The sequence below is a fragment of the Struthio camelus genome, chromosome 2 (assembly GCF_040807025.1).
Source record: "Struthio camelus isolate bStrCam1 chromosome 2, bStrCam1.hap1, whole genome shotgun sequence".
Classification (NCBI taxonomy): domain Eukaryota; kingdom Metazoa; phylum Chordata; class Aves; order Struthioniformes; family Struthionidae; genus Struthio; species Struthio camelus.
Window position 1 is genome coordinate 917,982 of NC_090943.1, and position 27,949 is coordinate 945,930.

General features: G+C 67.5%; 2 protein-coding genes across 8 annotated transcripts; one reads left to right on the top strand and one right to left on the bottom strand.

Annotated features, from left to right (window-relative positions):
- Window positions 1–3: 3 nt before the first annotated feature.
- Window positions 4–14,229, top strand: LOC104143136 (zinc finger protein 282-like). Of its 5 annotated transcripts, XM_068933927.1 has the most exons (12): window positions 4–2,149; window positions 2,962–4,281; window positions 4,323–4,657; window positions 4,765–4,846; window positions 5,163–5,286; window positions 5,917–6,143; window positions 10,936–11,337; window positions 11,431–11,557; window positions 11,924–12,037; window positions 12,463–12,573; window positions 12,697–12,816; window positions 12,916–14,228. In XM_068933927.1, the coding sequence occupies exons 7-12, from the start codon at window positions 10,969–10,971 to the stop codon at window positions 13,653–13,655; spliced, it is 1,581 nt and encodes a 526-aa protein (XP_068790028.1). In that variant the 5' UTR covers window positions 4–2,149; window positions 2,962–4,281; window positions 4,323–4,657; window positions 4,765–4,846; window positions 5,163–5,286; window positions 5,917–6,143; window positions 10,936–10,968; the 3' UTR covers window positions 13,656–14,228. The 5 variants fall into 5 exon arrangements, with proteins under 5 accessions (XP_068790028.1, XP_068790027.1, XP_068790026.1 ...); XM_068933926.1 differs by having other exon boundaries at window positions 2,962–4,657; window positions 4,762–4,846; XM_068933925.1 differs by having other exon boundaries at window positions 2,962–4,657.
- A 6,441-nt stretch (window positions 14,230–20,670) lies between these two features.
- LOC104143135 (uncharacterized) lies at window positions 20,671–27,866 on the bottom strand. 3 transcript variants are annotated; one of them, XM_068933905.1, is made up of 4 exons: window positions 27,742–27,866; window positions 24,173–24,807; window positions 22,528–22,731; window positions 20,671–21,865 (listed from the first exon to the last, which is right to left on the bottom strand). In XM_068933905.1, exons 2-4 carry the CDS (start codon window positions 24,708–24,710, stop codon window positions 20,841–20,843), a joined length of 1,767 nt encoding a protein of 588 aa, XP_068790006.1. In that variant the 5' UTR covers window positions 24,711–24,807; window positions 27,742–27,866; the 3' UTR covers window positions 20,671–20,840. The 3 variants fall into 3 exon arrangements, with proteins under 3 accessions (XP_068790006.1, XP_068790005.1, XP_068790007.1); XM_068933904.1 differs by having other exon boundaries at window positions 20,671–21,970; XM_068933906.1 differs by having other exon boundaries at window positions 20,671–21,970; window positions 24,173–24,571; window positions 27,742–27,854.
- Between the last annotated feature and the right edge of the window lie 83 nt (window positions 27,867–27,949).

Consider the following 27,949-nt stretch of genomic DNA (forward strand, 5'->3'; position numbering starts at 1 on the left):
TGTGACCTTGGGAACAACAGGCTCCTGTAGCAAACCCAGCAATGATATATTATTGTCACCCTTTATAGAGACTTTGGAGAGGGAGCTATTTGACTTGAAACGTGCTTAGGCGTTTCGAGATAAGAAGCACAGCCACTAGTGCAGATGGCATCCTAACCATCCAAGGAGGCTGGTTTAGACAAAAAAAGCTACGTTTATCCAGCAGACAAAGACCCAGGTGCATCTAAAGCTGCTTTGGGAAATGGTCTGTCCTGGGAGCAGGCAGGCAGTCCTGGGTCAGGTGCTCCCTGCTGCATGCCCGATCCGTGCCCTTTGCCTTCCCCACGCCGACCGACGGTGGATGCGCTCCACAGCTCCTGGGTGTGCCCTTGTGCCGGATAGCCTGGCGCTTCCCATTCCCTTGTCTTGGAGGCGAAACTGGAAAAGGTTTAGAAAAGTGTGACTGGAACGGTACGTGGTCTGGAACAGTTTCTGTGCAAAAAACCAACTACTTGCATTTGAACTCCTCTGCTCAGAAATGCTGCAGCTCTGTAAAATCAGGAGTGGTACAGAGAGGGCAACGGGATCAGTCATTCCTTGTCTCTTCCACTGCAAGACTTGTGCGATGTCAAATTAAGGCAGTAGCAGCAGGTTCAAAGCAAACAGGAGGTGGTTCTTTGCAGAGCGGTGAGTTAACTGCGGACCTCCATGCAGCAAGATGCTGTAGGTGCAGAGTTTACGCTGGCTCAGAACAGCCTGGATAATTTTCCAGCAGGAAAAGTCAAAGGAAGCGCTTAAATACAGAGATGTGACCTGTGGCTTGGGAAGTCCCTGAGCTGCAAAGCGCTGGCAGCCAGGAGAGTCTTTGGCAGCATTAGCGCTACACCCTCGCCGTGGTCTTCTACTCCTCGCTGGGCAAAGGGTTAGGCACTGCCAAGGCTGGGCTGGAGGAGCCTGGCTGGATCTTTGCTCGGATGTGGTAGAGCTGGTTTTAGGGGGTTACGGCCCTGCGGCCACTGTGTCCACCTCACGGAAGCCCCAAGTCCTTTGGAGCAAGTGGACAGCTCTTGAGGTCTCAGGAGGGAAACCGCCGCAGTATCGGATAATGCTTTTAATTCCCTGCCGGCACCCAGAGCGGGATCTGCAGCAGATTAGCCCCCGAATGACCAAGCTTTTCCCTGGGAGGACTTGACATTCACAGGGAAATATTACTCGTGCTATAAGAGACTTCGGAAAACTCTCTGCTTTTTGCTAGGCGAGCATGGACGAACCATGAAGGGCGTATTGTGGTGTCTCGCAGCAGCGAGGCTAGAGCGGCCACCGGGCAGCCGGCACGGCTCTGGGTGATGTCTGAATCCACCACAAAGAGGAGAGTAAACCCCCAGCTCCTGGCAGGGGAAGAGCCAGCGAGCTCGGGCCACGAGGCAGAAGGGGGTCCATCTGGCTTTGCCTGGTGGCGAGCGCTCAGGGACGGCAGTAGAAGAGGGCTGTTGCCTACACCTAACCTGGAGGTGCACACGGCGCAGAGGGAGCCGTGGTCGCCGCGCTCACCACCGCTCTCCTGAAAGGGGAAGGGAAAAGGAGGAAGCTGTTTCGAGGTCGGACGGCGAGACCACGCTCCCTGGAGCACGGCGCTGCCCGGGGACGCGGGGTCCTCTGCCGACCCCGCTGCGCACTCCGTCCCTTGACGGCCGTCTTCGGGTCGGAGGAGCCTTTTTTGGGGGTTTCCATCCAAGTAATCGAGGGGAGCATGAGCTCACGGTGCCCGACGGGAGCCGGCACCGCCTCGCAACGCGCCCGTCGGAAACGCGGGGGAGGCGCGCCAGCCTCCACCGGCCTCCGAGCACCACCGTAGCCGTGCTCCCCGTGCGGCGGGCGTCAAGCTTCGCATCGGAGGAGCTCGTGTGAAGATGTTGGACGTCGCGCGGGATTTCGACGGAGCGGAGAGATACCGCAACGCACCGAAATCGCGACGGGAGCACGCGCATCCCCCTTAGCGGAACGCAGCAGCGGCCGGCCGGCGCCGGAGGGAAATCCCAGGCCTGCAGCCACATCGCTGCCGTGGCCGGGGCGGGTGTTTGGCAGCAGCGGAGACAGGAGCGGCCGCCAGCCCCGCCGTCGCCCAGGCCGCCGCCGCCACCACAGCTCTCAACAGAAAATGGCCCCCGAGGTAACGGCCCGGCGCGCGGCCGAGGGGCGGTTGCCGCGGTAACGGCCCGGCGCGGGGGGGGGGGGTTGCCGCGAGGGGCGGTCGCCGCGGTAACGGCCCGGCGCGTGGCCGAGGGGCGGTTGCCGCGGTAACGGCCCGGCGCGCGGGGGGGGCCGAGGGGCGGTTGCTGCGGCAACGGCGCGGCCCGGCAGCGGACAGGGGGTGGGGTGGGGTGGGGTCGGGTGGGGAGAGTTGTCGCGGCAACGGCGCGGCCCGGAAGCGCCCGGCAGCGGGCGGGGGTTGCCATGGCGACGGCGCGGCCTGGCCTCGCGGTGCCGCCGGTTTTCGAAATTCGCCTGTAGGCCCCTGACAGGGCCAGCGGCCATGATAGGTTTTGAGCTGAAGCTCGCCCTCTCCACGTGAAACAGACGCCCGGAGGCCCCCGGCTCGGCGGCCCAAGCCCCAGGCTGGCTGCTCTCACCGGGCTCCGGAGCGCTGCCACGCGAGCTGCCCTTCCGTGGCTCGGCTCCCGCGCCGCTGGCTGCGCCTCCCGTCGGCCAAAACGGCGCCCGGCCGAAGCAACCTCTGGCCTTGCTCTGCCGGCTCCCCAGCCGCTCTCGCCGCTAACGTCTAATCCGAAGCAGCTGCTGCTGAATCCCAGTGCTGCTGGAACGCGGGAGTTCATACGGCTCCGGGCAGGCAGCAGTTCCTCTCCGAGCCCACATCTGCCACTTGGGCAGGGAAAAGCTGTTCCTCTCTGCAGATCTAGTCGAAACTCACAGAAATAGTCCGTGACGATGGCTAACACACTCCTCTTTCCCTTCCTGCCCCAGCTAGTGATGCCCGATCCCCGGGCTGGAGAGCTGTGCGATGGTGGTCAAGGTGGCCCGGAGGAGAGGGGAGTCCCACAGGAGCCTGGCACGGGCGAGCGCTGAGCTGGAGGACAGAAAACGGAGAACGCTTGTGAGCCACAGCTTTTTTTGGACATTGGTCTTGTGTCTCCGCTCAGACCCAAAACCTTCTTGTAGCCTTCCCTCTGTCCCTGGCAACGGACTGTAACTTGCCTTCACGTTCACTGAGCAGAGCTCCACGTTCCTCCTCTGATATTTCCATCTGGATTAAAAAAGAGGAAGAGGCAGAGTTTGGAGCCCAGCCAGGCCCAAGATGTCCTCAACGCCGGTGAGAGTCCGGGCCTGTCCGAGCGCCTGGCTCTGGGCGGGCATAGCTCAGGCAACGAAGCCCGAAGGAATGGGTGCTTGGAAGAGTGTCCTCTGAGCTGCTCTAGCCTTGCCATGTCTCGCTCCTCCAAACCGCTAGCAGTCAGCGCTGGGTCAGAGCTGCTAACGGTGGTACCTATCAGTGCCCCATTGTACTGGCCACCCCACAAACCACAGCAAAAAGTGGTCCCTCCTCGAAGTCCTTGAGGTACGGTCACGTCCGAAGCGCGTAGTCACCACTTCATGGGCGGCGCTAGCCTGCGTGGCCAGCGCGACGAGGCCGACTGCCGCAAGCGATGTCTGCTGAATCGCCAGCGCCTGCAGCGGGGGAGCCCCCTCCGCCTGGCTGCGCTGCAGGGGCGGCTTCGTGCTCACGAGGAGTTGCCTGAAGCGCGGAGGACTGACGGGAGGCTAAGCAGGGAGAGCTCTGCGCGCGCGCACGGAGCTGCCCGTGTCCGAGAGCAACTGCGCTGGTGCCAGATACGCAAGAAAAGCTTTCAGTACAAAGAGCCCCTGGGGAATATCAGCATCTGTGCTGTGCTGAGCGAGGAGAGCTGGAGGTGTCAACGGTCTTGAGCAGGGAGGTTGGACTAGATGATCTCCAGAGGTCCCTTCCAACCTAAACGATTCTGTGATTCTGTGATTCTGTGTCTCCCCACGGGCAGGAAGCAGAAGCAGGGCAGGGAAGGCAGAAGATATATGGTAGCTGCTTGGAAGGTCCAGACAGGAGGTGAACATGTCCCCGGGAGCGAAGGGTCTTCAGAACAGCCGTGATGGAGAGCCTGGGCTCGGGGGTCATGGAGAGATGGAGGGCCAGAGGACGGCTGCTCTCCGCCAAGCCACCGAAAGGGACAGCAGTGATGTTAGGAAAGAGCTGTCTCCATTCGGAAAACACGGTAGCAGAGCCACAGGCGTGCACAGGGGATGTCTGAGAAGGTACTGCTGGTGGCAGGCGTGCACAGGGGATGTCTGAGAAGGTACTGCTGGTGGCAGGAGGAAGAGAAAGAGGAGGAGTGGCAGTTTGGAGGGGCGTGTGCAACCCACAGAGCTAGGCACTGTCTGCCATGCCTGGGAGCAGGACTGTCCCATTGCCATGTGTGACAGGGGGATCCCTCCATCCCTGGAGGACCTCCAGGCCCTCCCCAAGCTGGACTTGAGCCACGGGTGGCCTCAGGAGAGGGAGACGGTGTGAAATGCCACGTCGCAGCCCGAGAGCGACGGCGTGCCGGTCCCCAGCATTGGGGGAGGCGTCTGGACTAGTTCTGACCGCGTAACTTGTACGAACGTGAGCGTTTCGCTGCCAGAGCCGAAGGTAAGGCTGTCACTGTATAGAGGTAGCAGCGTACGCCCTGCCCGCCACTGAAGTCCTCTGTGCTCACGCACGTACATGCTCTAACCGGCTTTGCCCTCTCCTAGCAGAGCCTGTCCGATCAGCGTGTCAGCGGGGACAGTGCGGCGCGGCCGTGAGCCCTGGGTCACTATGATGGTGCTTTTTCTCGTGGTAAGTACTGACAGGCAAGATGCTCCTGCGGTGCACAGAGGCAGGGGTTGCTGTTAGCAGCAGCCATCTGAAAGTTTCTAGTCTACTGGGAAGGCATGACCCAACGGTAACTGAGGCTTTGAAAACCTGGAGGCAAAGGAGGTCCTACACTTCCCTGACAGGTTTTCTTTTCGGCCTGTCGCCTGCTCGCAGCCCCGTTCTGTGCATGACGCTGTCTTCGGTAGCGAGCCGTACCCTGGGGGCGTGATGCATGCCCACGATGCCCCTTGGGTCACATCCTCTCTTCTGTTACTTTTACATTTGTGTGTTTTTCCAGTGGTTTTGGTGCTGCTTTTCCTGACTGGCAATGATGAAAGGGAACCAGGCCAGCCTCCGGGCTCAGGGAAACATATCTGGTACCTGAAACACTGAATAATTCATCCTGAGGCTGCTGCCGTCAGGTAGGCGGGTTGTTACTGTTATCCTCATCTTGCAGACCGCAAAACCTGAGCTGAGACATGATGGCTAAGTGGGGCAGAGGCAGACCTGCAGGGCAGGGGCTCGCGCGAGCGGGCTGGGAGCGTGGGTTGAGGTCCAGAAGCCGAGGCTGATTTCCTCTGCCATGTGCAGGAAGGGGCTGGACGCAGTCCTCGGGTTTGGGAACTACGCGGGCTCCCGGAGGCAGCCACCCCTGCCGGGAGCACCGCGCCGTAGAGCAGCGTGTGGTTTTTAGTGGGACCTAGCGCTCCGATCCTGCGCTCTAGCTGTGCTCGATTTAGCGCTGGAAGGGACGTGATATAAAGCCATCACATCCTTAAGCGAAATGGCTGCTTAAGGCGTCCTGTGACGCCTGCTTTTCCGCTGTACTCGTTTCATTAACCCTTCTTGTCCCGTGGCTGCGGTTGCCCACCGTGTGCCATAGCCTGGGGCTGGCTCTGGTCCCTGTCCAGCACGGGAGGCTCCGTTGCGGCCCACCTGGTGAAGACACTAGTGCAATAACGGGCTCAGAGAAGATTCTCCTCTAAGATTTCCATAAAGGCAGGACCGTAATGTTTTTCCCCTGCAAAATCTAAAGCTGATCTCCCCACCAGTGCAGTTCCCCTGGTGCTACCAGTTCAAAGAAGCCCGGGCTAGCACGGATGAGTGCGCAGGTGGGTCCCCAACCACCGGGACACCCCTGCACACGGGTCTCCCACCAGCCGTGGCATCGGTGTCCTGCTCAGCCCCGGCGTGCTCAGCCCGGCAGGGCTCTCGCTCTCGGCGCAGGCGGCTGCTGGCGGCCCCGCCGTCCCGTCCCGTCCCGCCGGCGGGCGGTCAGGTGGGGTTTGTCGGAGGGGAGACGAGGTTGGGGGGTAAAAGCTCCGGGAGGGGGGGGGGGCCAGGCCATGGGGGCAGAAGCCCCTGGCCGAGCTCCTGCCCAGCGGCCTGCAGCGCCCAGGCGAAGCGGCGGAGCGGGGGCAGCGCCGGCGGCTCCGGGCCGGTGCTCGGGGCCGGTGCTCGGGGCCGGGCCGGGCGCGGCAGCCGCTGCCGTCCCCGCGCCCGGTAGGCGGCAGTGCTCCGCGCTCCCAACCGCTTCCACCCCTCCCGCGCTGCCCGTAAAGGACCGACGAGGCGGATGCAATTCCCCGGCTGCCCCTGTCTCCTCGGCGGGGCGGCGGTGCCCGGCCCGCAGCGCGCAGGCACCCAGAGCGGCCCGGCCAGCGGCGGCGGCCCGCCGGCGGCGGGCGGCAGCTCGGCCCCGCTCCGCAGCCCGCTCTCCCCGCCGCGGCCCGGGCCCAGCCGCCGGGGCCCGGCCCAGCACCGCGGGGCCATGGCCGAGTGGGCGCCCGCCCAGGTAAGCCAAGCCCGGCCCGGCCACCCCCGCCGCCTCCGGCCTCCGGCCCCGGCCACGGCCACGGCCCGGAGGCGGAGCCGCCCCGCCCGCGCTCCGGGGCGCTGCCCGCCGCGGCCCGGGCCCGTCGGGCTCCTCCGGGGGAAGGGGGGGGGGGGGGGGCTGCGGGGTCCTGCCGGCCCGGGCCGCCCCCGCGCCTCGCGCTCCCCCCGTGCGCACCGGCCCCCGGGCTCCCCCCGTGCGCCCCCCGGCTCCCCCCGTGCAACCCGAGCTCCCCTCGTGCACCCCCGGCTCCCCTCGTGCACCCCTGGCCCATGCTGCCCAATGTGCACCGGCTCCCCTCATGCACCCCGAGCTCCCCTCGTGCACCCCCGGCTCCCCTCGTGTACCCCTGGCCCATACTGCCCAATGTGCACCGGCTCCCCTCGTGCACCCCGAGCTCCCCTCGTGCACCCCCGGCTCCCCTCGTGCACCCCTGGCCCATACTGCCCAATGTGCACCGGCTCCCCTCGTGCACCCCGAGCTCCCCTCATGCACCCCCGGCTCCCCTCGTGTACCCCTGGCCCATAGTGCCCAATGTGCACCGGCTCCCCCCGTGCACCCCGGGCTCCCCCCGTGCACCCCCGGCTCCCCTCGTGCACCCCTGGCCCATGCTGCCCAATGTGCACCGGCTCCCCCCGTGCACCCCGGGCTCTCTCTGTGCACCCCCGGCTCCCCTCGTGCACCCCTGGCCCATGCTGCCCAATGTGCACTGGCCCCAGGCTCTCTCCGTGCACCCCCGGCTCCCCCTGTGCACCCCGGGCTCATGCTGCCCAATGTGCAGTGCCCCCCGGCTCCCCCCGTGCACCCCCCAGCTCCCCCCTGTGCACCCCTGGCTCCCCTCGTGCACCCCTGGCCTATGCTGCCCAATGTGCACCGGCCCCGGACTCCCACTGGGCACCCCTGGCTCCCCTCGTGTGTCACCGGCCCACGCTGCCCCGTGCGCCCCCCTGGTTCCCCCATGCACCCCCGGCCTACGTTGCCCCATGTGTACTGGCCCCGGGGTCCCCCCTCGTGCACCCCTCGCTTCCCTCGTGCACCCCTGGCCCATGCTGCCCAATGTGCACCAGCCCCGGGCTCCCCCTGGGCACCCCTGGGCTGTAGCTGTGCACCCCTGGCCCATGCTGCATAAGTGCACTGGCCCCCCTCCCCCAGCTCCCGCCGTGCCCCCCCGGGCTGTCCCCGTGCACTCCCAGCCCATGCTGCCCAATGTGCACCGGCCCCGAGCTCCTCCTGAGCACCCCCGGATCCTCCCGAGCACCCCTGGCTCCCCCCGTGCACCCCCGGCTCATGCTGCCCAATGTGCCCCGGCCCCGAGCTCCTCCCGAGCACCCCCGGATCCTCCAGAGCACCCCTGGCTTCCCTTGCGCACCCCCGGCTCATGCTGCCCAATGTGCACCGCCCCCCTGCTCCCCCCATGCACCCCCAGTTCCCCCCGTGCACCCTGGGCTCCCCCCGTGCACCCCTGGCCCACACTGCCCCATGTGCACCGGCCCCAGGCTCCCCCTGGGCACCCCTCGCCCATGCTGCCCAATGCACACCAGCCCCAGGCTCCCCCCATGCACCTCCGGCTCCCCCCGTGCACCCCTGGCCCGTGCTGCCTCATGTCCCGCGCAGCCCTGTGTGCCCCGGGGTCCCCCTGCGCCCTTGGATGCCCCCCATCCCCGAAGCGCCCTCCGTCCAGGATGCCTCTGTGTGCCCTGGCTGGGGATGGCTACGTGCCCCAGGGTGCCGTGTGCCTGCTCCAATCCCGGGGTGCCCCCGTGCCCCTCTGCCCGGGGACGTCCGTGTGTCCTGGGGTGCCCCCATCACCTCTCACTCAGGATGTCCATGTGCCCCAGGATGTCCCCATCACCTCTAACGTGGGGACGTCCATGTGCCCCAGGGTGTCCCCATCACCTCTGCCCAGAGCTATCTGTGTGCCCCAGAGTGCACCTCTGCCTGGGGGTGTCTTTGTGCCCCAGGGTGCCCCCATCGCCTCTGCCTGGGGGTGTCTGTGTGTCCCAGGGTGCCCCCATCGCCTCTAACCCAGGATGTCCGTGTGCCCCAAGGTGTCCCAATCACCTCTGGCCAGGGATGTCCATGTGCCCGGGGGTGCCCCCATGTACCTCTGCCTGGGGGTGTCCGGGTAGCCCTCTGCCCCTCTGCCCAGGGGTGTCTATGTGCCCCAGGGTGTGCCTGTGCACCTCTGACCAGGGATGTCTGTGTGCCCCGGGTTGCTCCCATCATATCTAACCCAGGATGTCCATGTGCCCCGGGGTGCTCCCATGTACCTCTGCCCAGGGGTGTCCGGGTGCCCCAGGGTGCCTGGGTACCCCTCTGCCTCTCTGCCCAGGGGTGTCTGTGTGCCCCGGGGTGTGCCTGTGCACCTCTGACCAGGGATGTCTGTGTGCCCCGGGTTGCTCCCATCATATCTAACCCAGGATGTCCATGTGCCCCGGGGTGCTCCCATGTACCTCTGCCCAGGGGTGTCCGGGTGCCCCAGGGTGCCTGGGTACCCCTCTGCCTCTCTGCCCAGGGGTGTCTGTGTGCCCCGGGGTGTGCCTGTGCACCTCTGACCAGGGATGTCCGTGTGTCCTGGGATGCCCCCATCACCTCTGACTGGGGATGTCCGTGTGCCCCACGTTGTCCCCATCACCTCTAACCTGGGGATATCTGTGTGCCCTCGTGCCCGAGGTGCCCCTATCACCTCTGGGAATGTCCGTGTTCCCCGGCATGTGCCCGTGCACCTCTGCCCAGGGATGTCTGTGTGTTCTGCGGTGCCCCCATCACCTCTGCCCGGGGATGTCCATGTGCCCCCGTGCCCCTCTGCCCGGGGACGTCCGTGTGCCCTGAGGTGCCCCCATCACCTCTAACCCAGGATGTCCATGTGCCCCTGGTTGTCCCCATCACCTCTAACCTGGGGATGTCCGAGTGTCCCAAGGTGTCCCAATCACCTCTGCCCGGGGATGCCCTTGTGCCCCGGGGTGCCCCCATCACCTCTAACGCGGGGACGTCCATGTGCCCCGAGGTGCCCCCGTGCCCCTCTGCCCAGGGATGTCCGTGTGTCCTGGGATGTCCCCATCACCTCTAACCCAGGATGTCCATGTGCCCCGGGGTGCCCCAATGTACCTCTGCCCAGGGGTGTCCGTGAGCCCCGAGGTGTCCCCATGCCCCTCTCTCTTGGGGGTGCCCGGGCACCCCTCTGCCCAGGGCTGTCTGTGTGCCCCGGGGTGCCCCATGCACACTCCAGCCCTGGATGCCCCCAAGTACCCTCGGCCCCGGCTGTCCGTGTGCCCCGGGGTGCCCCATGCACACTCCAGCCCTGGATGCCCCCAAGTACCCTCGGCCCCCGCTGTACGTGTGCCCCAGGGTGCTCTCTTGCACGACCCTGCCCTGTGCTGCCTTGCGCTGCCCTGCGCCCCCCACTCGCCTGTCTCCCCCTTGGAGATTTCCGCTGTGCGGCTCAGCCATGCCCAGAACAGCCACTGCCAGCGCCCCGGGGTGCACGGAGGGCAGGCCTGCTCTGAGCACGGGCACGGCGGCAGCGCGGGGCCGGGACCCTCTGGAGCCAGGGTCTGTCTGTCCGCCCCACGGGCGGGCGGGGGGCTGCACCCGCACCACGCGGTGCTGGAGGGTGGCCAGTGCAGCCTGGCTGAACCGCAGCGGTGCCCTCCAGCATCCCAGGGTGCTACGACCGGTGCCGGACCCTGTGGCCGCGCTGCCATCCCTTCCCGACCTGCCGGCCAGCCCCTCACCGTCCCCTCAGGCCTGTTGCTCCCTTGGCTGCCTGGGCCGCAGCGCGTGCTCCAGGGGGCCCGATCCTGTGTGTGCTGAGTTGTCAGCGCTGCCGGGACCTGTGCACGCGGGGGGTTTCGGAGCAGCTCGCGGGAAGGAAGGGTCCCCGGGCAGGCAGAGTGCGGGGGACGGTGGTGCTGAGCCGCCGGCCGGAGCTGCAGCCCAGCAGCTTTGGGCCAGCTCGTCCCAATGCGGGTCACGCGTGGGGGCTGTGCGGCTGGCTGCTCAGCACCGCCAGGCTCTGCCCCTTTCCCTCCTTTACCCGGGGATGGGATGGGGAGCACCTTGAGGGGGGGAGAGGACCCCCAGGGTTGAAACGCAAAGGCAGGAACAGGTTTCCAAACGGGGCGAAGGCGCGTTCGGGGGCGCGGGGCTGCCGAGCGCCCGGGGCCGGTGCCCGCTGTGCGGCAGCGACGCGCGGGCCCCCTGCCGCCGGCCGCTCCCGACGCCTGTCCCGGCGCAGGTGCAGGAGTGGAACGTCGAGGCCCAGCACCTGATGCCGCTGCAGCCCCCGCTGCTGCCCGAGCGCGCGCACATGCGGGAGGCCCAGCTCCACTCCGCCGAGGCCTCCCTCTGGACCGTGGTGGCCACTGTGCAGGCCATGGAGAGGAAGATCGACCTGTTGGCCACGCGCCTGCTCAGCCTGGAGGGCAGGTCCGGCACGGCCGAGAAGAAGCTCCTGGACTGCGAGAAAACCACGATGGAGTTTGGCAACCAGCTGGAGAGCAAATGGGCCGTGCTGGGCACCCTGATCCAGGAGTACGGGCTGCTCCAGCGGCGCCTGGAGAACATGGAGAACCTGCTGAAGAACAGGAACTTCTGGGTGCTGCGGCTGCCCCCCGGCCCCAAGGGGGAAGTGCCCAAGGTAACGGGAACCGGGGCAGAGCAGAGCCGGCAGCGACGGTGTTGGGGCCACGCGAGCAGCTGTCGCTGACCTGCCCGGGGCTCGTTTCCGCAGGTGCCGGTGACGTTTGTTGACATTGCTGTCTACTTCTCCGCCGAGGAGTGGAAGAATTTGGAGGAGTGGCAGAAGGAGCTGTACAATAACCTGGTGAAGGAGAACTACGAATCTTTGCTCTCTCTGGGTAAACATCCCTTCTCACCCGTTCCCCGGCTCGGGTGACCGGCGGCTTGTCCGCGGAGGGCCCCATCCCTGGGGGTGCCAGCCCCCCAGGTGGGGTCGGCTGCTGAGGGCCATGTCCCCAGGAGACCCGGGGCGGCTCTTGCCACGCGAGCCGCCGCGTCTCCCGCTCTTGGGGCTTGTGTGCGGCCCCGGCACGGGCAGCCCTCCGAAACGCGTCCACCGCACCCGCGTCTTGGCACGTCATGTCGGCGCCAAACCCCTCCGTCAGCGGGGCGGCCCCGAACGTCTCCATCGCTGGGTGACGGCCGGGGCCAGGTCTCCACCGTCGTGGGGCCGCTGCCACCCATATCTGTGTCTCTCTGTGCAGACGGTGCCCTCTCCAGGAGCGACGCGCAGCCCCGGCTCGAGCGCGGGGAGGTGCCCTGCGTCCCCGAGCCGAGGGACCTGGAGCCAAGGGAGCTGCCGGCGGACGCCTGCGCAGGTGGGGCACCAGCCCGGGCCACGCGTCTGCCCCGGCACGTCCTCCCGTCCCGGCTCCAACGCCTCCTCCTGTCCGCCGCGCTCTTCCCTCGCCCTGCTCCTTTCCCCCCTCCCCGGGACGCGGGCCCGGCTGCTTTTCCCGCGGCGCTGAATCCCCAAGGCCTGGGGGGGCTGCGGCCGGGCTCTGCTCCCCAGGCACCTGCAGAGACCTGCAGGCTCCCGAGCGACCCCATGAAACGCCTGGAGCTGCCGGTGTTGCGGCAGAGCCCGCGGGCTGCACCATCGGCCGGCGTGAGACGGAGGCGTCGTGTGCGGCGGGAGCCTGGGGCGCCGTTTCCCTTCCCGCGTGGCCGTGCCCTGCGTGCCCGGCGGGCGGGAGGGCGTTCGCCGGAGGGTGACGCCTGGCACTTCTCTCCCTGCCGGCAGAGTCGCTCATCGCCACGTCCGACATGCTGTCGCGGATCAAGCAGGAGGTGTCGTTCGTGGGGGAGCAGCAGTTCGCCGAGGAGCGGGGCATCGCCACCGACCCCTGCGCAGGTGACGCTGGGGCAGCCCGCGCCGCCAGCGCCTGGCCGGGCCCCCCGCGCGTGGGGCCGGCGGGCTGGGGGCGGGCGGCGGCGGGCGACTTGGCCTCGCCCCCACCTCCGTCGTGCCCCGCAGGAGCGGACGCGCTGATCACGGCCCACGACTTCCTCTCATGGATCAAGCAGGAGGAAGAGCCGTGCGGCCGCGAGCCGTGGGAGCTGGCCGACAGAGAGATCCTGACGGCGGCCGGCCCAGGTGGGCAGCGCCGGAGCCTGGCGGCGGCGGGCTCGGGGCCCCGGCTGCCCCCTCGGCCACCGGGGCCCCACCGACCCCAGTTTCTCCTTTCCTTGGCAGCTGGCGAGGGGCTGCTGGTGAAGACGGAGGAGCGGTGCCCACGCGTCGAGGCTCCCGCCGACGTGGGCTTGCCCGGCGGCTCTGCAGAGCTGCTCTTCGCCGGCGCGGCCTTCGGCGGCCCCGAGGGACAGGTGGCGGTGGCAGCGGCCCCGGCGGCGGTGACAGCGGCGCCACGCGGACTGGGCAAGGCGCCGGGCGCCGAGGCTGGGGGGGCCGAGGCCGGGGGGGCCGGCGCGGCGCCGGGGCCCGCCGAGGAGCGCCCGCACGGCTGCGCTGAGTGCGGCAAGAGCTTCAGCGGCAAGAAGAGCCTGCGGATCCACCAGCGGAGCCACGCCGCCGAGCGGCCCTACCCCTGCGCCGAGTGCGGCAAGAGCTTCAACTGCCACTCGGGGCTGGTGCGGCACCAGATGATCCACCGCGGCGAGCGCCCCTACAAGTGCGCCGAGTGCGGCAAGTGCTACAGCCGCAAGGAGCACCTGCAGAACCACCAGCGGCTGCACACGGGCGAGCGGCCCTTCGCCTGCGCCGCCTGCGGCAAGAGCTTCATCCGCAAGCAGAACCTGCTCAAGCACCAGCGCATCCACACGGGCGAGCGGCCCTACCAGTGCGCCGCCTGCGGCCGCAGCTTCCGCTACAAGGAGTCGCTCAAGGACCACCAGCGGGTGCACGGCGCCGAGCCGGGGCCGCCGCCGCCGCCGCCCCCCGGGCTGCCCCCCGGCCCGCCCGCCGCCGCGGACTGAGCCTCGCCGCCGGCGGCCGCCCCAAAGCTTTGCACCGAACAGAGGCCCCACCGGGGCCGGCGGGGGGCTTGGCTGCCGCTCCGCCTGCCGCCCGCTGCGGCTCGGCCTCGGCGCCTGCCGCTCGCCCCGGCCCGCCGATGGAGCCGGCACCCGCCGCGGCGCAGCCCCTCGCCTGCCGCCCCGCCGCCCCTGCCGCTTCTTTTTACTCGCCCGCCGCCGGCCCACTCTGTACAGCGCTTGGAGGTGTAGTTTTGTATGGACGATGCAATAAAGTCGTGTTGGGCCGCCGCGCCTTCCCCCCCGTGCGCGACGCGGGGATGCCAACGGTGCCCCCCGTGTGGGGGGACGTGTCCCCCACCCTCCCCGGCCGGAGCGGGGCTGGAGGACGGCACTGTCCCCTTGGCCCTGCCCGCGCTTTGCTGCCGAGCCCTGACGCCCAGGTGAGGGGCTCCCAAATCAGCCAGTGCATTCATCCCCTCTGGGCCCTGTGGCCCGTGGCCTCCTCCCCGTCCTGCTGGCAGTGTCCGGCCGAGCATCCTGCAGCCATGAACTTGTTGGCAAAGTCACAGCTGGGGAAGCGTGAAAAACTGGAGGAAGCTGGGCACCCCGAGGAGCCCCGGCTGGCCAGGCGGCGTGGGGCTGGTCCTGCGCGGTGCCTCCAGCCGTGGCGTGGCTGGCAGCGCGCGTGCCTGGTCATGCACAACAAATACAGAGCAGGGCGTGGTGTCTTGGGTTATACCGAGCACAGGAACCTGCGTGCGCACGTGTGTGTGTGTGTGCGCGTGTGCGCGTGCGCGTGTGCGCATGTGTCTTTGTGCACATCTGTTCCCCCCCACCCCACATAGGCCTTTACCCCTCGGGGCTGGGTCCCCATGTGCAGTTTCTGGGCGAGTGCCAGGTGTCAGGCCCCTAGGTCCCCCTGCCGTGACCCTCCCAGACGTGCAGGAGCCCCTGGCTCGTTTCCAGCACCCCTGGGTGCCTGCAGCTCCCTGCTGCCACCAAGCCTTGTACTCACAAAGAAGGTCTGGTTGGAGATGTGAAGGTTGGGGGCAGCCTTGGCTGCAGTGACCATGAGATGGTGGTGTTCAGGATCCTGCGAGGAGGAAGCAGGGCAACAAGTAAGATTGCAACGCTGGACTTCAGGAGAGCTAACTTTGACCTCTTCAGGGACCTACTTGGAAGAATCTCATGAGGTAGGGCCCTGGAAGGAAGAGGGGTCCAAGAAAACTGGTTAATATTCAAGTATCACTTCCTTCAGGCTCAAGATCGGTGCATCCTTCTGAGTAAGAAGTTGAGCAAAGTGGGCAGGAGACCTGCATGGATGAGCAAGGAACTCCTGGCAAAACTCAAACAGAAGAAGGAAGTCTACAGAATATGGAAAAGGGGACAGACCGCTTGGGAGGAATACAGGGACGTTGTCAGAGTGTGCAGGGATGCAACAAGGAAGCCTCAGGCCCACTTGGAGTTCAATCTGGCAAGGGATGTCAAGGACAACAAGAAAGGGTTCTTCAAACACATCCAGAGCAAAAGGAAGACTAGGGACAATGTGGGCCCGCTGCTGAAGGGGGTGGGTGCCCTGGTGATGAGGGATACAGAGAAGGCAGAGTTGCTGAATGCCTTCTTTGCTTCAGTCTTCACTGCTAAGGCCAGTCCTGAGGAATTCCAGACCTTGGGGACAAGAGAGGAAGGCTGGAGAAAGGAAGACTCTCCCTTGGTGGAGGAGGATCGGGTTAGAGACCATTTGTGCAAACCTGACATCCACAACTCCATGGGCCCCAATGGGATGCACCCACGAGTGCTGAGGGAGCTGGCGGATGTTATCGCTAGGCCACTCTCCATCACCTTGGAAAGGTCCTGGAGATCAGGAGAGGTGCCTGAGGACTGGAAGAAAGCCAATGTCACCCCAGTCTTCAACAAGGGCAAGAAGGAGGAGCCAGGAAACTCCAGGAAACTCCTCCAGAAGGATTAGCCAGGAAACTCCAGGCCTGTCAGCCTCCCCTTCACCCCTGGAAAGGTGATGGAACAGCTCATCCTGGAGGTCATCACTAAGCATATGGAGGACGAGAAGGTGATCAGGAGTAGTCAGCATGGATTCACCAAGAGGAAATCATGCTTGACCAATCTGAGTGCCTTCTCTGGTGGAATGACTGGCTGGGTAGAGGAGGGCAGAGCAGTGGCTGTTGTCTCCCTGGACTTCAGCAAGGCTTTGGACACTGTCTCCCATCACATCCTCGTAGGTAAACTCAGGAAGTGAGGGTTGGATGAGTGGAGGGTGAGGTGGCTTGAGAACTGGCTGGATGGTCAAGCTCAGAGGGTTGTAGTCAGTGGTGTGGCATCTAGTTGGAGGCCTGTGGCTAGTGGTGTCCCCCAGGGGTCAGTCCTGGGTCCAGTCTTGTTCAACTATTGCATCAACGACCTGGAGGAAGGGACAGAGTGCACCCTCAGCAAGTTTGCTGATGATACTAAGCTGGGAGGAGTGGCTGACACACCAGAGGGCTGTGCTGCCATTCAGAGGGACCTGGACAGGCTGGAGAGGTGGGCGGAGGGGAACCTCATGGAGTTCAACCAAGGCAAGGGCAGGGTCCTGCCCCTGGGGAGGAAGAACCCCAGGCAGCAGGACAGGCTGGGGGTTGACCTGCTGGAAAGGAGCTCTGCCGAGAAGGACCTGGGAGTGCTGGTGGACAACAAGTTGAGCATGAGGCAGCAGTGTGGCCTTGTGGCCAAGAAGGCCAATGGTCTCCTGGGGTGCATGAGGCAGAGTGTTGCCAGCAGGTGGAGGGAGGTGATCCTGCCCCTCTCCTCAGCCCTGGGGAGGCCTCACCTGGAGTGCTGGGTCCAGTTCTGGGCTCCCCAGTACAAGAGAGACGTGGCACTCCTGGAGAGAGTCCAGCGGAGGGCTACAAAGAGGATGAGGGGACTGGAGCATCTCTCCTCTGAAGAAAGACTGCAAGAGCTGGGCCTGTTCAGCCTGGAGAAGAGAAGACAGAGAGGCGATCTCATCGATGTGTACAAGTGTCTGAAAGGGGGGGGGGGGGTGTCAAGAGGACGGGGCCAGTCTCTTCTCCGTGGTGCCCAGCAACGGGACAAGAGGCAACGGGCACAAACTGAACCACAGGCAGTTCTGTCTGAACCTGAGGAAAAACTTCTTGACCGTGAGGGTGACCGAGCCCTGGCCCAGGTTGCCCAGAGAGGCGGTGGAGTCTCCTTCGCTGGAGATCTTCAAAACCCGCCTGGACGCGGTCCTGGGCAACGTGCTCTGAGGACGCTGCTGGAGCAGGGAGGTCAGACTAGATGATCTCCAGAGGTCCCTGCCAACCTCAAAAGGTCTGTGATTCTGTGAGCCACTGCCATGGCCGTGGCCGGTCTGGCGGTGCCACCGTGGGGCACCGGGCAGGCACCGAGCCATGGCGCGAAAGGAGACGCCAGGGCTCCTGCCCATGATGCTGGTGGGGTTGGCCCTGAGCCCAACCCACCACCCTGCAGCCCCCTGCACAGGCAGCGAGGGAGGGAGGCCAGGAGGGAGGGAAGGACGGGGCGGGGGGGATGGTGGGAAGGAGGCCTGGAAGGCGGGAAGGAGGGACGAAAAGCCAGGCCGGGGGGGCTTGTGCCCTGCCAAGGGGTGCAGGGAGCCCCTGGTGTGGGCAGCCGAGCTGGCAGCTCGTGGCCAGGATGTCAGTGCAGAGCTGGGCGGGACTTAGGGGAGTGGGGGACTCAGGGCATTGGGGCACTCAGGGGAGGGGGGGCTCAGGGGAGTGGGGGGACTCGAGGGAGTGGTACACTCAGGGGAGTGGTGGACTCGGGGTTGTGGGGGAGTCGGGGGAGTGGGAGACTCAGGGCAGTGGTGGACTTGGGGGAGTGGGAGACTCAGGGGAGGGACTTGGGGGAGTGGGGGACTCAGGGCTGTGGGGGACTTGGGGGAGTGGGGCACTCAGGCGAGTGGTGGACTCGGAGCTGTGGGGGAGTCAGGGGCGTGAGAGACTCGGGGCTGTATGGGACTCTGGGGAGTGGAGGACTTGGGGGAGTGGGGGACTCGGGGCCGTATGGGACTCGGGGGAGTGGTGGACTCGGGGCTATGGGGGACTCAGGGGAGTGGGAACTCGGGGGAGTGGGGGACTTGGGGCTGTGGGGGAGTTGGGGGAGTGGGGGAGTTGGGGGAGAGGGGGACTCGGAGGAGTGAAGGACTTGGGGGAGTGGTGGAGTCGAGGGAGTGGGGGACTGGTAGCTGTGGGGGACTCGGGGGAGCGGGGGGACTTAGGGCAGTGGGGGACTTGGGGGAGTGGGAGAGTGGGAGCCGTGCGGGACTCAGGGCAGTGAGGGACTCGGGAGAGTGGGAGACTCGGGGGAGTGGGGGCAGTGGTGGACTTGGGGGAGTGGGGGACTTGGGGACTGTGGGGGAGTCGGGGGAGAGGGGGACTTGGGGCAGTGGGGCACTCGGGGCTCCCGCAGCAGGTCCCCGCTCCCGCGGAGGCTCCGCAGCGGCGCCGTCCGGGCGCTCGGCTCCTCCATCCCGCCGGGGAGCGGGAGCGGCGTGGGAAGAGCCCGGCTGGCGGCTCCCGGCCGGCCGCTGCTGGAGGCGGCAGCGACTGACACCCGCCGGCCCCTTCCTCCTCCTCGCAGCCGGGTCCCCGCTGGCCTCGGAGGCCGCTTCGGGCCTGGCAAGGCCGAGCCGCGCGGCCGCCCCGGGCGGTCGGTGCCGTCCCGCTTCCGCCAGGGCAGCAGCGGTTCTGCCTGGGCAGGAGGGAGCCAAAGGCGGCAGGTTCGCGGCCAACCGCTTCCTCCCTCCGCCCGGCTCCTTCGGCGGCTGCTCTGAGCTGCCGCCGCCGCGCAGCTGCGGTGCCGGCTCGGCGTCCCCCTCTGCCCGCACGGCGTGCCACCCGCCGGCCCCTGCGGGAGGGGACATTTGGCACGCGGGCCCCGGGCGACATGCGGCGGCCGCGTGCCAGAACCGACACCGGGGTGGGGGGGAGGCTCTGCCGCAGGTCGGAGGCGCTGGAGCCTGCTGACCGCGTCCCCCCCGGTGCGGGCTGCAGCCGCAGGGAGCAGGACATGCGGGGGCCGGGGAGCTGCCGGGGGCCGTGCACGCTGCGTGGGGGCCGTGCACACGGCATGGGGGCACACGGGCTGCACGGGGGCCGTGCGTGCTGCCCAGGGTCTGCACATTGCGTGGGGGCCACACAGGCTGCGTGGGGGCCCTGCACACTGCATGGGGGCACACGGGCTGCACGGGGGCCGTGCGCACTGCCCAGGGCCATGCAGGCTGCCTGTGGGCTATGCACACTGCACGGGGGGGGCACGGACACTGCACGGGGGGGGGGCATGGCCACGCAGGCTGCACGGGGGCCATGTGTGCTGCCCAGGGCCCATGCACACTGCCCAGGGCCACGCACAGTGCATGGGGGCCCTGCGTGCTGCGTGGGGGCCATGCACACTGCGCAGGGCCACACAGGCAGCCTGGGGGCCGTGCGCGCTGCCCAGGGCCGTGCACAGTGCATGGGGGCTCTGCACGCTGCATGGGGTGCCATGCACACTGCGCAGGGCCACGCAGGGCTGTGCGCGCTGCCCAGGGACCGTGCACACTGCGCGGGGCCGTGCAGGCTGCATGGGGCCGTGCACGCTGCGTGGGGGCTGTGTGCACTGCGTGGGGGCCATGCACACTGCACGGGGCCGCGCAGGCTGCCCAGGGCCATGCGCGCTGCCTGGGGGCCCTGCACACTGCGTGGGGCCCTGCACACTGCGCAGAGTCGTGCAGGCTGCGCGGGGGCCATGCGCCCTGCCCAGGGGCCGGCATGCAGGCTGCACGCGGTGGGGGGGTCATGCACACTGCTGGGGGGGGGGGGGCTCTGCACGCTGCCCAGAGCCGGTGCAGCCTGCGTGGGGCTCTGCACGCCGCCAGCTCAGGGTGCGGAGAGCGGCGTCTGAGGCTGCAGGGAGCAAGGAGGGTCCCGGTCCATCCCCAGCCTGATGGGAGGGAGGTGCGGGCTCGAGCCTGCCTGCACAGGGGTGGGCAAAGCCCCCGGGGACGAGCGGGCCCTCGGCGCGCCCGAGAAGAGCCCCTCCGTCCCGCGGGAGGAGGGCGAAGCGCGGCCCGGCCGGAGCAGGCAGCGAGCCGAGCCCGGCGTTCCTCGGGCTGGCACGGACCCCGCGGCCCCGCAGCGGCGCTCAGCGCTTGCGGACTCCTCGGTGCCGGCGGCGGGGCCGCGCGCCTGCAGCCGGTCGGCGAGGGGCCGGGCTCCCCGGCAGCGCAGCAAAGGGAAGGGCGGCCGCAGGCCGCTCGGGCGGCTCGGCGCAGCGCAGGCGGCGGCGAAGGCGGCGCCGGGGCCGGCGCAGCGCGGCTCCGAGCGGGGAGGGACCGCGGGCAGGCGGCGAACGAGCAGCATGACGCAGCAGCGGAGACGGCCGCACACGGGCGCGCGCGCGGGGGGACCGGGCGGCCTCCTGCCGGGGCTCCGGCGCCGCACACCCGCGGCGCAGAGCGGGCAAACGCGGGGGCGCGCCGGCTTTTCGGAGGCTGCGCGAGGAGCCAGGAGGGCGAGAGCAGCCCGGCTGCACAAGCCCCTTTCCGACGCCGTTCCCGAGAGCCCGCACGGGGCAGCAGCCGCACGCGCGGCCCCCCTGGCGCCACCCGGCGCGGCGGGGGCCCCGAGCTGCCCGCGCGGAGGCAGGGCCCCGACGCGGAGCCGCCCCAGCACCCAGTCCACGCACGCAGACGGCTTTTCCGGTTTTTTGGGGATTTTTTTTTTTTTTTTTTAAACAGAAGTTTATGGTTATATGCAAATTAGTTCATTAAATGATTTGCATAAAATGTTCGCACATCAGCGACTAAGTGTTCCTAACTCCCCACCCCCCGAAAGGTAGTAATCCTACTCGACTAGCGCTGTCACACGGCCCCCGCTGACACACGCGCATGCACACGCCTCCGCGCGCCCCGGCCGCCGGCGCCCCGCAGGGCCTGCCCCGGGCTGCCGCGCGCCGGGCCCGGGCGCTGCCGGCACGCGCGCCGCCCCTCGCCCTCGCTCGCGGGGGCCCGGCCTGCGTCAGGACCGCGCGGTCGCCCCGGGGCGGCCCGCTCCCCCAGGAGCGCTCGCGCCCCCCCAGCCACGCGCGCCCACGCGTCTGTCCGCGGCCCGGCGCGGGGAGGGCCGTACACACACCACGTCCTTGGCGGGACAGCGTCCCCGCCTGCCCCTAGCTGTTGGTCAGGAAGGGCCGTCTGTGTTTGGAGGCCGAGCCGCGCGGCCGGCCCCGGCGCCGGCCCCGGCCCCGGTTCCCAAAGGGGCTTCTGCTGGGCACGGCGGGGTCTGCCCAGCCGGCGCTCGCGGCCTGCGGCTCGGGGAAGCCGGGCTCGGCTTTGGGCTGCTCCAGGAGAGGGTCGGGCTCCGGCCGGGGCTCGGCGGGAGGCGCCTGGCTCTGCCGGGCGCTGGCCCGCTCCTGGCGCAGGTAGCGCAGCTCGTCGCGGATGTCCGTGAGGACGCCCAGCAGGCGGAACTGGAGCTCGCGGTCGCGGGCCCTCTCCTCGCGCTGCGTGGCCCGCTCCTCCTGCCACATGGCCAGCTCCTGGTGGTACAGCTGGTCCCACTGCTCCTCCAGGTCGAGCAGGTGATGGATGTTAGTCCTCCAGCTCTCGCGGCGGTCCTCCCGCAGGCGGGAGCAGCCCAGGCCGCGGGGCGGGCCGGGGGCGGCGGGGGCGTCCCCGGGCGGCGAGGCGGAGGAGGGCAGCGACTCCTCGGTGAGGGCGCCGTGCAGCGGGGAGCGCGCCGGCGCCTCCTCCTCCGGCGGCTTCTCCCAGGTGGGCCCCATCAGTACCCTGGGCAAAGCGCCCATCTCCGGGCCGGGGCCCCCCGCCTGCTCCTCGGGGTGCGAAGAGTCGAGCCCGCGGCCCAGGGCGGGCAGGTCGGACACCCCCTCGTGGCCCCAGTCCGAGTGCGCGTCCCCGGGGTTGAGCGGGTCCTCGGGCAGCGACGTCACGGAGCCCTGGGAGCTGCACCTGCGGATCAGCATGGCCTGGCGGGACAGTTTCACGTCCTCCTCCGCAGAGAGCGGGGCCTCCGGCCCGGCCTGCAGCCCCACGGCCCCACCGTGGCCCCTGTCCACCTCCCGGCCTTCCCGCTCCTCCTCCTCTGACATGGAGGCGTAGGAGACGAGGGACTCGTTTCGCAGGGACGGGGAAATGGCTGACACGTCCGGAGTCCGCAGCTCTGGTCCCGACTCGGCTGGAAGAGAAGAGGCGCCCTCCCGTGAGCCTTGGCGGCCGCCGCGTCTGCTCTGTGCGAGCCCTTTATCCCTCCCTGACACTCGGATGTCCCCCTCGGACGCCCCTAAGGGAAAGATGGGAGCAGATCACAGCAAGCAAACACACCCTTCGCGTCCGCCGCTCGGCCCCTCCCGGCCCGGCACCTCGCAGCCCCAGCTCCCCGGGCCCCTCGCTCGCCCCCGGCTGCGGCGCCTCTTCCTGCCACCCAACGAGGCCGCGCGGTTAGCAGAGCGCGCTCCCGGTCTGCAGCCACCCCTCCGCAGCCACGCGGGACTCTCAGGCCCGGAGACAAAAGCGCAGGGTGGCCAGGGAGCAGGGAAACATCCCCGGATCGGGGCGTCCGGAGCGCCGGGTGGGCACGCGCAGCACCCGGCCGGCTGCCCCGGGCCGGCCGCCGCAGCGCCAGCCCCCGCCGGGCCGAGGGCTGAGCCCGGCCCGCGACGCTTCCCCGCTGCCGCGCCGGGCTCAGGCTCTCGGTGCAAGGCGCCGCCTCGCAGCCTCCTTCCGCCCGCGCGGGGCCAGGCCGCCACGCTCCCGGCTCGCCTCCGTCCAGCCCCGGCGCCCTCCCTCTGCCGCGCAAACCCCTGGGGGAGCCAGCGGCAGGCTGCCTCGGAGCCTCACCCGAGCTGCTCTGTCCTTCCCCTCGGCTGTAGTCACAGACCACCGAGGGGTCCGGGCTCTGCACCGCCAGCCGGGGCACGGCGGAGCCCTCCACGTCCGGCAAGGACGACGGCTGCCCGTTGGTGTCGATGTAGATGCTGGGGTGGCTCACGCCAGGCTGCAGGTGCATGAAGGACTGCTTGGTGGCGCCGGGGAAGAACAGATCTGCGGGGACAGAGAGAATCCAGCCTCAGCGGCTGCGGCGATGGCACTGGCGGCTCGCGCGCCCTGCGGGCAACGGGGGCCGGGGCTCCCCAACAGAAAGGTCCCACAGGGCTTTGCAGGGCAGCGATGCTGGTGGGACACACAGTCACACCACGAGACCCAGAGGGTCCTCCGGCGGGGGCAGCCTCCAGGACGGCTCACCATCGCCGCCACCCAGGACCGTCCTGAACCAGCCCAGTCCCACGGAGAGCTGGCATCCCCTAAACGTCCCGCAGGACGTCTTCCTCGAGCCTCAGAGCTGCTTCTGCTCGGTAACAGAAAGGGTGTCCGGTTCAGAGACAGCCCAACCCTGCACGGACTTTCTGAAAGCGCGTACTGCTTCAGAAGTGAAAAAAAAAAACCCACGCTGTCCGCCCCATCCCCGCTGAGACCTGACGAGCTCAGCTGAAAACCAAAGAGCGGACGAAGGGGGCAGGAACAAGCTAACTCTGGTGTCCTTTGGGGATACTAAGAAGCCGGACACCTCCTTTTTGAAGAAATGTCGAGGCAGGAGGTGTTTTTACCTTCCAGCCAAAACCACAGTCTAGTCTGTTTTTTCACCCCTGGGCCCAGCCTCAAGAGCCCCCCGGAGCCCACTCGCCGCTGCAAGGAGCAACAACGCTGGACCTTTAACCAACGTCTTCCCCTAAGCGTCTCTCGGGCGTGTGAATTTAAAAAGACGTTACCAAAAAAGCAGAGCTGGCAAAAGGGTTCTGCGCTGCCGGCGCGAGGCGGAGGTACAGGTTTACTTTGCAGAGGGCGGTGGAGGGCTCAAAGGGCCGGCCCCGCCGAGAAGGCACCGGCTGCCCAGGGACCCGCCTGCCCCTCCGCCACGCGCAGCGCCAGGGCGTGAGCCGCTGCAGGAGGACGGCGTGATTTTGCAGCGAAGCAGCTGCTCCCGCTCCCTCTAACCTGAGCTAAGCATAGGGAACGCTAACCCTGAGAAGAACAGGGGAAATGAAACCCCATCCCGTCTTTTACCGGCTGCCTTTAGATGGTATCCAGCAAGGCCAGGCACTGTATCAAATTAAAGCAACCCACTCCCACAAAGTTTGACGTGCTCCTGTTGATCCCAGGTTATTTCCACGATGGATTTTTAATTCCAGCGCACGCAGTTTTCAACCCTGGCGTTTGCTACTCAGACATTACAGGACCACAGCCCTGCTGGATGCTGTCATCCTGACACACACCGCATACAAGAGCAAAACCCACAAGTCTCCTTCCACGATGCACGCCGCGCCGGCTAGCACAGAAAGCAAACGCTCGGCAGACCCCGGAGCTCGGGGGACCGTGGCCTGGTGACGTTACCAGGCCGGACGTCACTCGAAGAGCGCAGGTGGGGATGCAGCACGGGACTCTGCTACTCCAACTCTCCTGTCCCCAGAGAACCACCACGACTGACCTGGGTCCAAGATGATTTCGGGCTCCGAGTCGTGGCTGGCCTGCAAGAAGGTGGAAGCCACCATCTTCTCCAGGGGCGTGAGGCGCGGCTTGTGGAGCGGCCCGCCAGCGCGGTTCATAGGCAGGTGCTTCTTGGAGGTGATCTTTTTCTTGACGTCCAACCGCAAGTCACGCCACTTGTGCTTGAGGTCGTCGATGGAGCGCTCGGTGTAGCCCAGGAAGTTGACGCGGCTTTGGATCTGGGTCCAGAGCTGCTTCCGGCGCACGGGGTGAGCCCGCAGGGCCTCAGACCCGTACAGGGCGCTGAAATGCCGCACCACATTCCAGACCAGGGTCTCAGTCTCGTCATTGGAGAAGTTGGCCTTCCTCTTCCGGCCAGATGCTGGCATCGCCTGCGAGGCTGCGGCAGAGGTGGAAGGGGCACAATTGAACCTCGGTCCCCACTCCTCTCTGTCAGCTCCTGGGGGGAACATGGGGCTGCGGGAGCCCGAGGGAGCCGCGGAGGAGGGAGCCGAAGCAAGAGCCCCCGAGGCATCCATGGCAGGGGAGGCTTGGGCCGGGGAGGATCTAAAGAGCCGCTTCGGCACACCACGCGGCAGGGGGGCACCTCATCCCCTCGCCCCGGCTCGAGAGCACCTGAGAGGGGAGAAAAGGAAAGGGCAGCTGTGGGTGGTGGCAGCGCCCCGCACGGTCCCTACGGCAGGCAGGGGACACCAAGGGCCCCCAGACCTCCCCGACCGCAGGGCCCGCAGCCAGCTACCGCGAGGCCACGCAGAGGGCCGCGGCGGGCGCCTCCAGGCCGCAGCGAGGGTCACGGCCACAGAGAAGGCCGCGGCGCGCGCGTTGGGACTGCGACACGGGCCACGGCGAGGGTCACGGCAAGCACCTCGGAGCCACAGTGAGCGCCTTCAACACAGGGAGCGCCGCAGGGCCACAGTGAGGGTAACGGTGAGGGTAAGTGCCTCACGGCCAGGATGAGCACCTCAGGGCCATGGTGAGGGCAACGGTGAGAACCCCATGACCAGGGTGAGCACCTCAGGGCCATGATGAGGGCAACGGTGAGAACCCCATGACCAGGGTGAGCACCTCAGGGCCATGGTGAGGGCAACGGTGAGAACCCCATCACCAGGGTGAGCACCTCAGAACCATGGTGAGGGCAACGGTGAGAACCCCATGACCAGGGTGAGCACCTCAGGGCCATGGTGAGGGCAACGGTGAGAACCCCATCACCAGGGTGAGCACCTCAGGGCCATGGTGAGGGCAACGGTGAGAACCCCATCACCAGGGTGAGCACCTCAGAACCATGGTGAGGGCAACGGTGAGAACCCCATCACCAGGGTGAGCACCTCAGGGCCATGGTGAGGGCAACGGTGAGAACCCCATCACCAGGGTGAGCACCTCACGGCCGTGGTGAGGGCAACGGTGAGAACCCCATCACCAGGGTGAGCACCTCAGGGCCATGGTGAGGGCAACGGTGAGAACTCCATGACCAGGGTGAGCACCTCAGAACCATGGTGAGGGCAACGGTGAGAACCCCATCACCAGGGTGAGCACCTCAGGGCCATGGTGAGGGCAACGGTGAGAACCCCATCACCAGGGTGAGCACCTCACGGCCGTGGTGAGGGCAACGGTGAGAACCCCATCACCAGGGTGAGCACCTCAGGATCATGGTGAGGGCAACGGTGAGAACTCCATGACCAGGGTGAGCACCTCAGGACCATGGCGAGGGCAATGGTGAGAGCCTCACAGCCAGGGTGAGCACCTCAGGGCCATGGTGAGGACAACCACAACTGCCTCAGGGCCACGCAGAGGGTAATAGTGAGCACCTCAGGGCCATGGTGAGGACAACAGTGGGTGTCTCATGGCCACGATGAGCACCTTAGGGCCGCAGTGAGTGCCTTAGGGCAATGGTGAGCGCCTCAAGGCCATGGTGAGCACCTCAGGGCCATGGCGAGGGTAACAGCAAGTGTCTCACGGCCACGGTGAGCACCTCAGAGCCATGGCGAAGGCAATGGTGAGAGCCTCACGGCCACGGTGAGGGCAACAGCAAGTGCCTCATGGCTATGATGAGCACCTCAGGGCCATATTAACCCCCCTCGGGCAATGGCGAGAGCCTCATGGCCACAGTGAGCACCTCAGGACCATGCAGAGAGCAACAGCGAGCGTCTCATGGCCATGGTGAGCACCTCAGGGCGGTGCAGAGGGCAACAGCAAGTGTCTCGTGGCCATGATGAACATCTCCAGGCCATATTAACCCCTTGGGATAATGGTGAGAGCCACACAGCCATGGTGAGAGCCTCACGGCCATGCAGAGAGCAATGGTGAGAGCCTCATGGCCACAGTGAACAACTCACGGCCATGGTGAGGGCAACAGCAAGTGTCTCATGGCCATGGTGAGCACCTCAGAGCCATCTCGAGCAATGGTGAGAGCCTCACAGCCATGGTGAGCGCCTCAGGGCCATGCAGAGGGCAACAGCGAGTGTCTTATGGACACGATGAGCACCTCAGGGCCATGGTGAGAGCCTCACAGCCATGGTGAGCGCCTCAGGGCCATGCAGAGGGCAACAGCGAGTGTCTTATGGACACGATGAGCACCTCAGGGCCATGGTGAGAACCTCAGGGCCATGTAGAGAGCAACAGCAAGTGCCTCATGGCCATGATGAACATCTCCAGGCCATATTAACCCCTTTGGACAATGGTGAGCACCTCAGGGCCATGCAGAAGGCAATGATGAGAGCCTCATGGCCATGGTGAGCACCTCAGAGCCACAGTGAGCACCTCGAGCAATGGTGAGAGCCTCATGGCCATGGTGAGCACCTCAGGGCCATGCAGAGAGCAACAGCGAGCGTCTCATGGCCACGGTGAGCACCTCGGGGCCATGCAGAAGGCAATGAAGAGAGCCTCAGGGCCACGGTGAGCGCCTCGGGGCCGTGGTGAGGACAACGATGAGAGCCTCGGGGCCGTGGTGAGCACCTCGGGGCCATGCAGAGGGCAATGATGAGAGACTCATGGCCATGGTGAGCACCTCGGGGCCATGCAGAGGGCAATGATGAGAGACTCATGGCCATGGTGAGCACCTCGGGGCCACGGTGAGGACAATGATGAGAGCCTCAGGGCCACGGTGAGCACCTCGGGGCCACGGTGAGCAGCTCGGGGCCATGCAGAGGACAATGATGAGAGCCTCGGGGCCGTGGTGAGCACCTCGGGGCCGTGGTGAGGGCCATGGTGAGAGCCTCAGGGCCCCGGCCAGCAGCTGAGGGCCCCGCAGAGGACACCCCCAGCCGCCTGAGGGCCGCGGTCAGGGCGAGCAGCTCAAGGCCACGGTGAGGGCCTCGGCGAGCGCCTGGGGGCCACGGTGAGGGCCTGGGGGGGGGGGCGGAGGGCCCGGTGGGGCCGGGAAGGCGGCGGCGGCGGAGGGGCCCGGCCGGGCGGCGGCGCCAGGGGACCCCGGTGCCCGGTAGCGGCGCGGCCTCCCCCCCCCCCCCCCGGCCTCACGCCGGCACCGGGGACAAAGGGGCCGCGGCCGGTAGCCGCCCCCCCCCCCGGCGCGGGGCCGGCGGCGGCGCCTACCTGTGCGGGGGCGGCGGCGGCGGGGGGGGGCGGCGGGGCCGGCGCGGGCTCAGCGGCGGCGGCGGCGGCGGCGGCGGGTAATGGCTCCCGCCTCGGCGGAACTGGCCTTCATTTCCTCCGCCTCCGAGCGGCGCGGGCGGGCGGGCGGCGCGGCGCGGGGCCGGGCGCGGCGGCGCGGGCGGCCCTAGGGCGCCGCCTGCCGGGGCCA

Excerpts from the sequence above, each read along its gene's own strand:
- LOC104143136 (XM_068933924.1), top strand. The coding sequence starts at position 6,636 with ATGGCCGAGTGGGCGCCCGCCCAG. Across the intron at positions 12,038-12,462 it reads GCCGGCGGACGCCTGCGCAG|AGTCGCTCATCGCCACGTCC; the intron begins GTGGGGCACCAG and ends CCCTGCCGGCAG. Across the intron at positions 12,574-12,696 it reads CGCCACCGACCCCTGCGCAG|GAGCGGACGCGCTGATCACG; the intron begins GTGACGCTGGGG and ends CGTGCCCCGCAG.
- LOC104143135 (XM_068933904.1), bottom strand. The coding sequence starts at position 24,710 with ATGGATGCCTCGGGGGCTCTTGCTTCGGCTCCCTCCTCCGCGGCTCCC. Across the intron at positions 22,732-24,172 it reads CGAAATCATCTTGGACCCAG|ATCTGTTCTTCCCCGGCGCC; the intron begins GTCAGTCGTGGT and ends CTGTCCCCGCAG. Across the intron at positions 21,971-22,527 it reads GGAAGGACAGAGCAGCTCGG|GGGCGTCCGAGGGGGACATC; the intron begins GTGAGGCTCCGA and ends TCTTTCCCTTAG.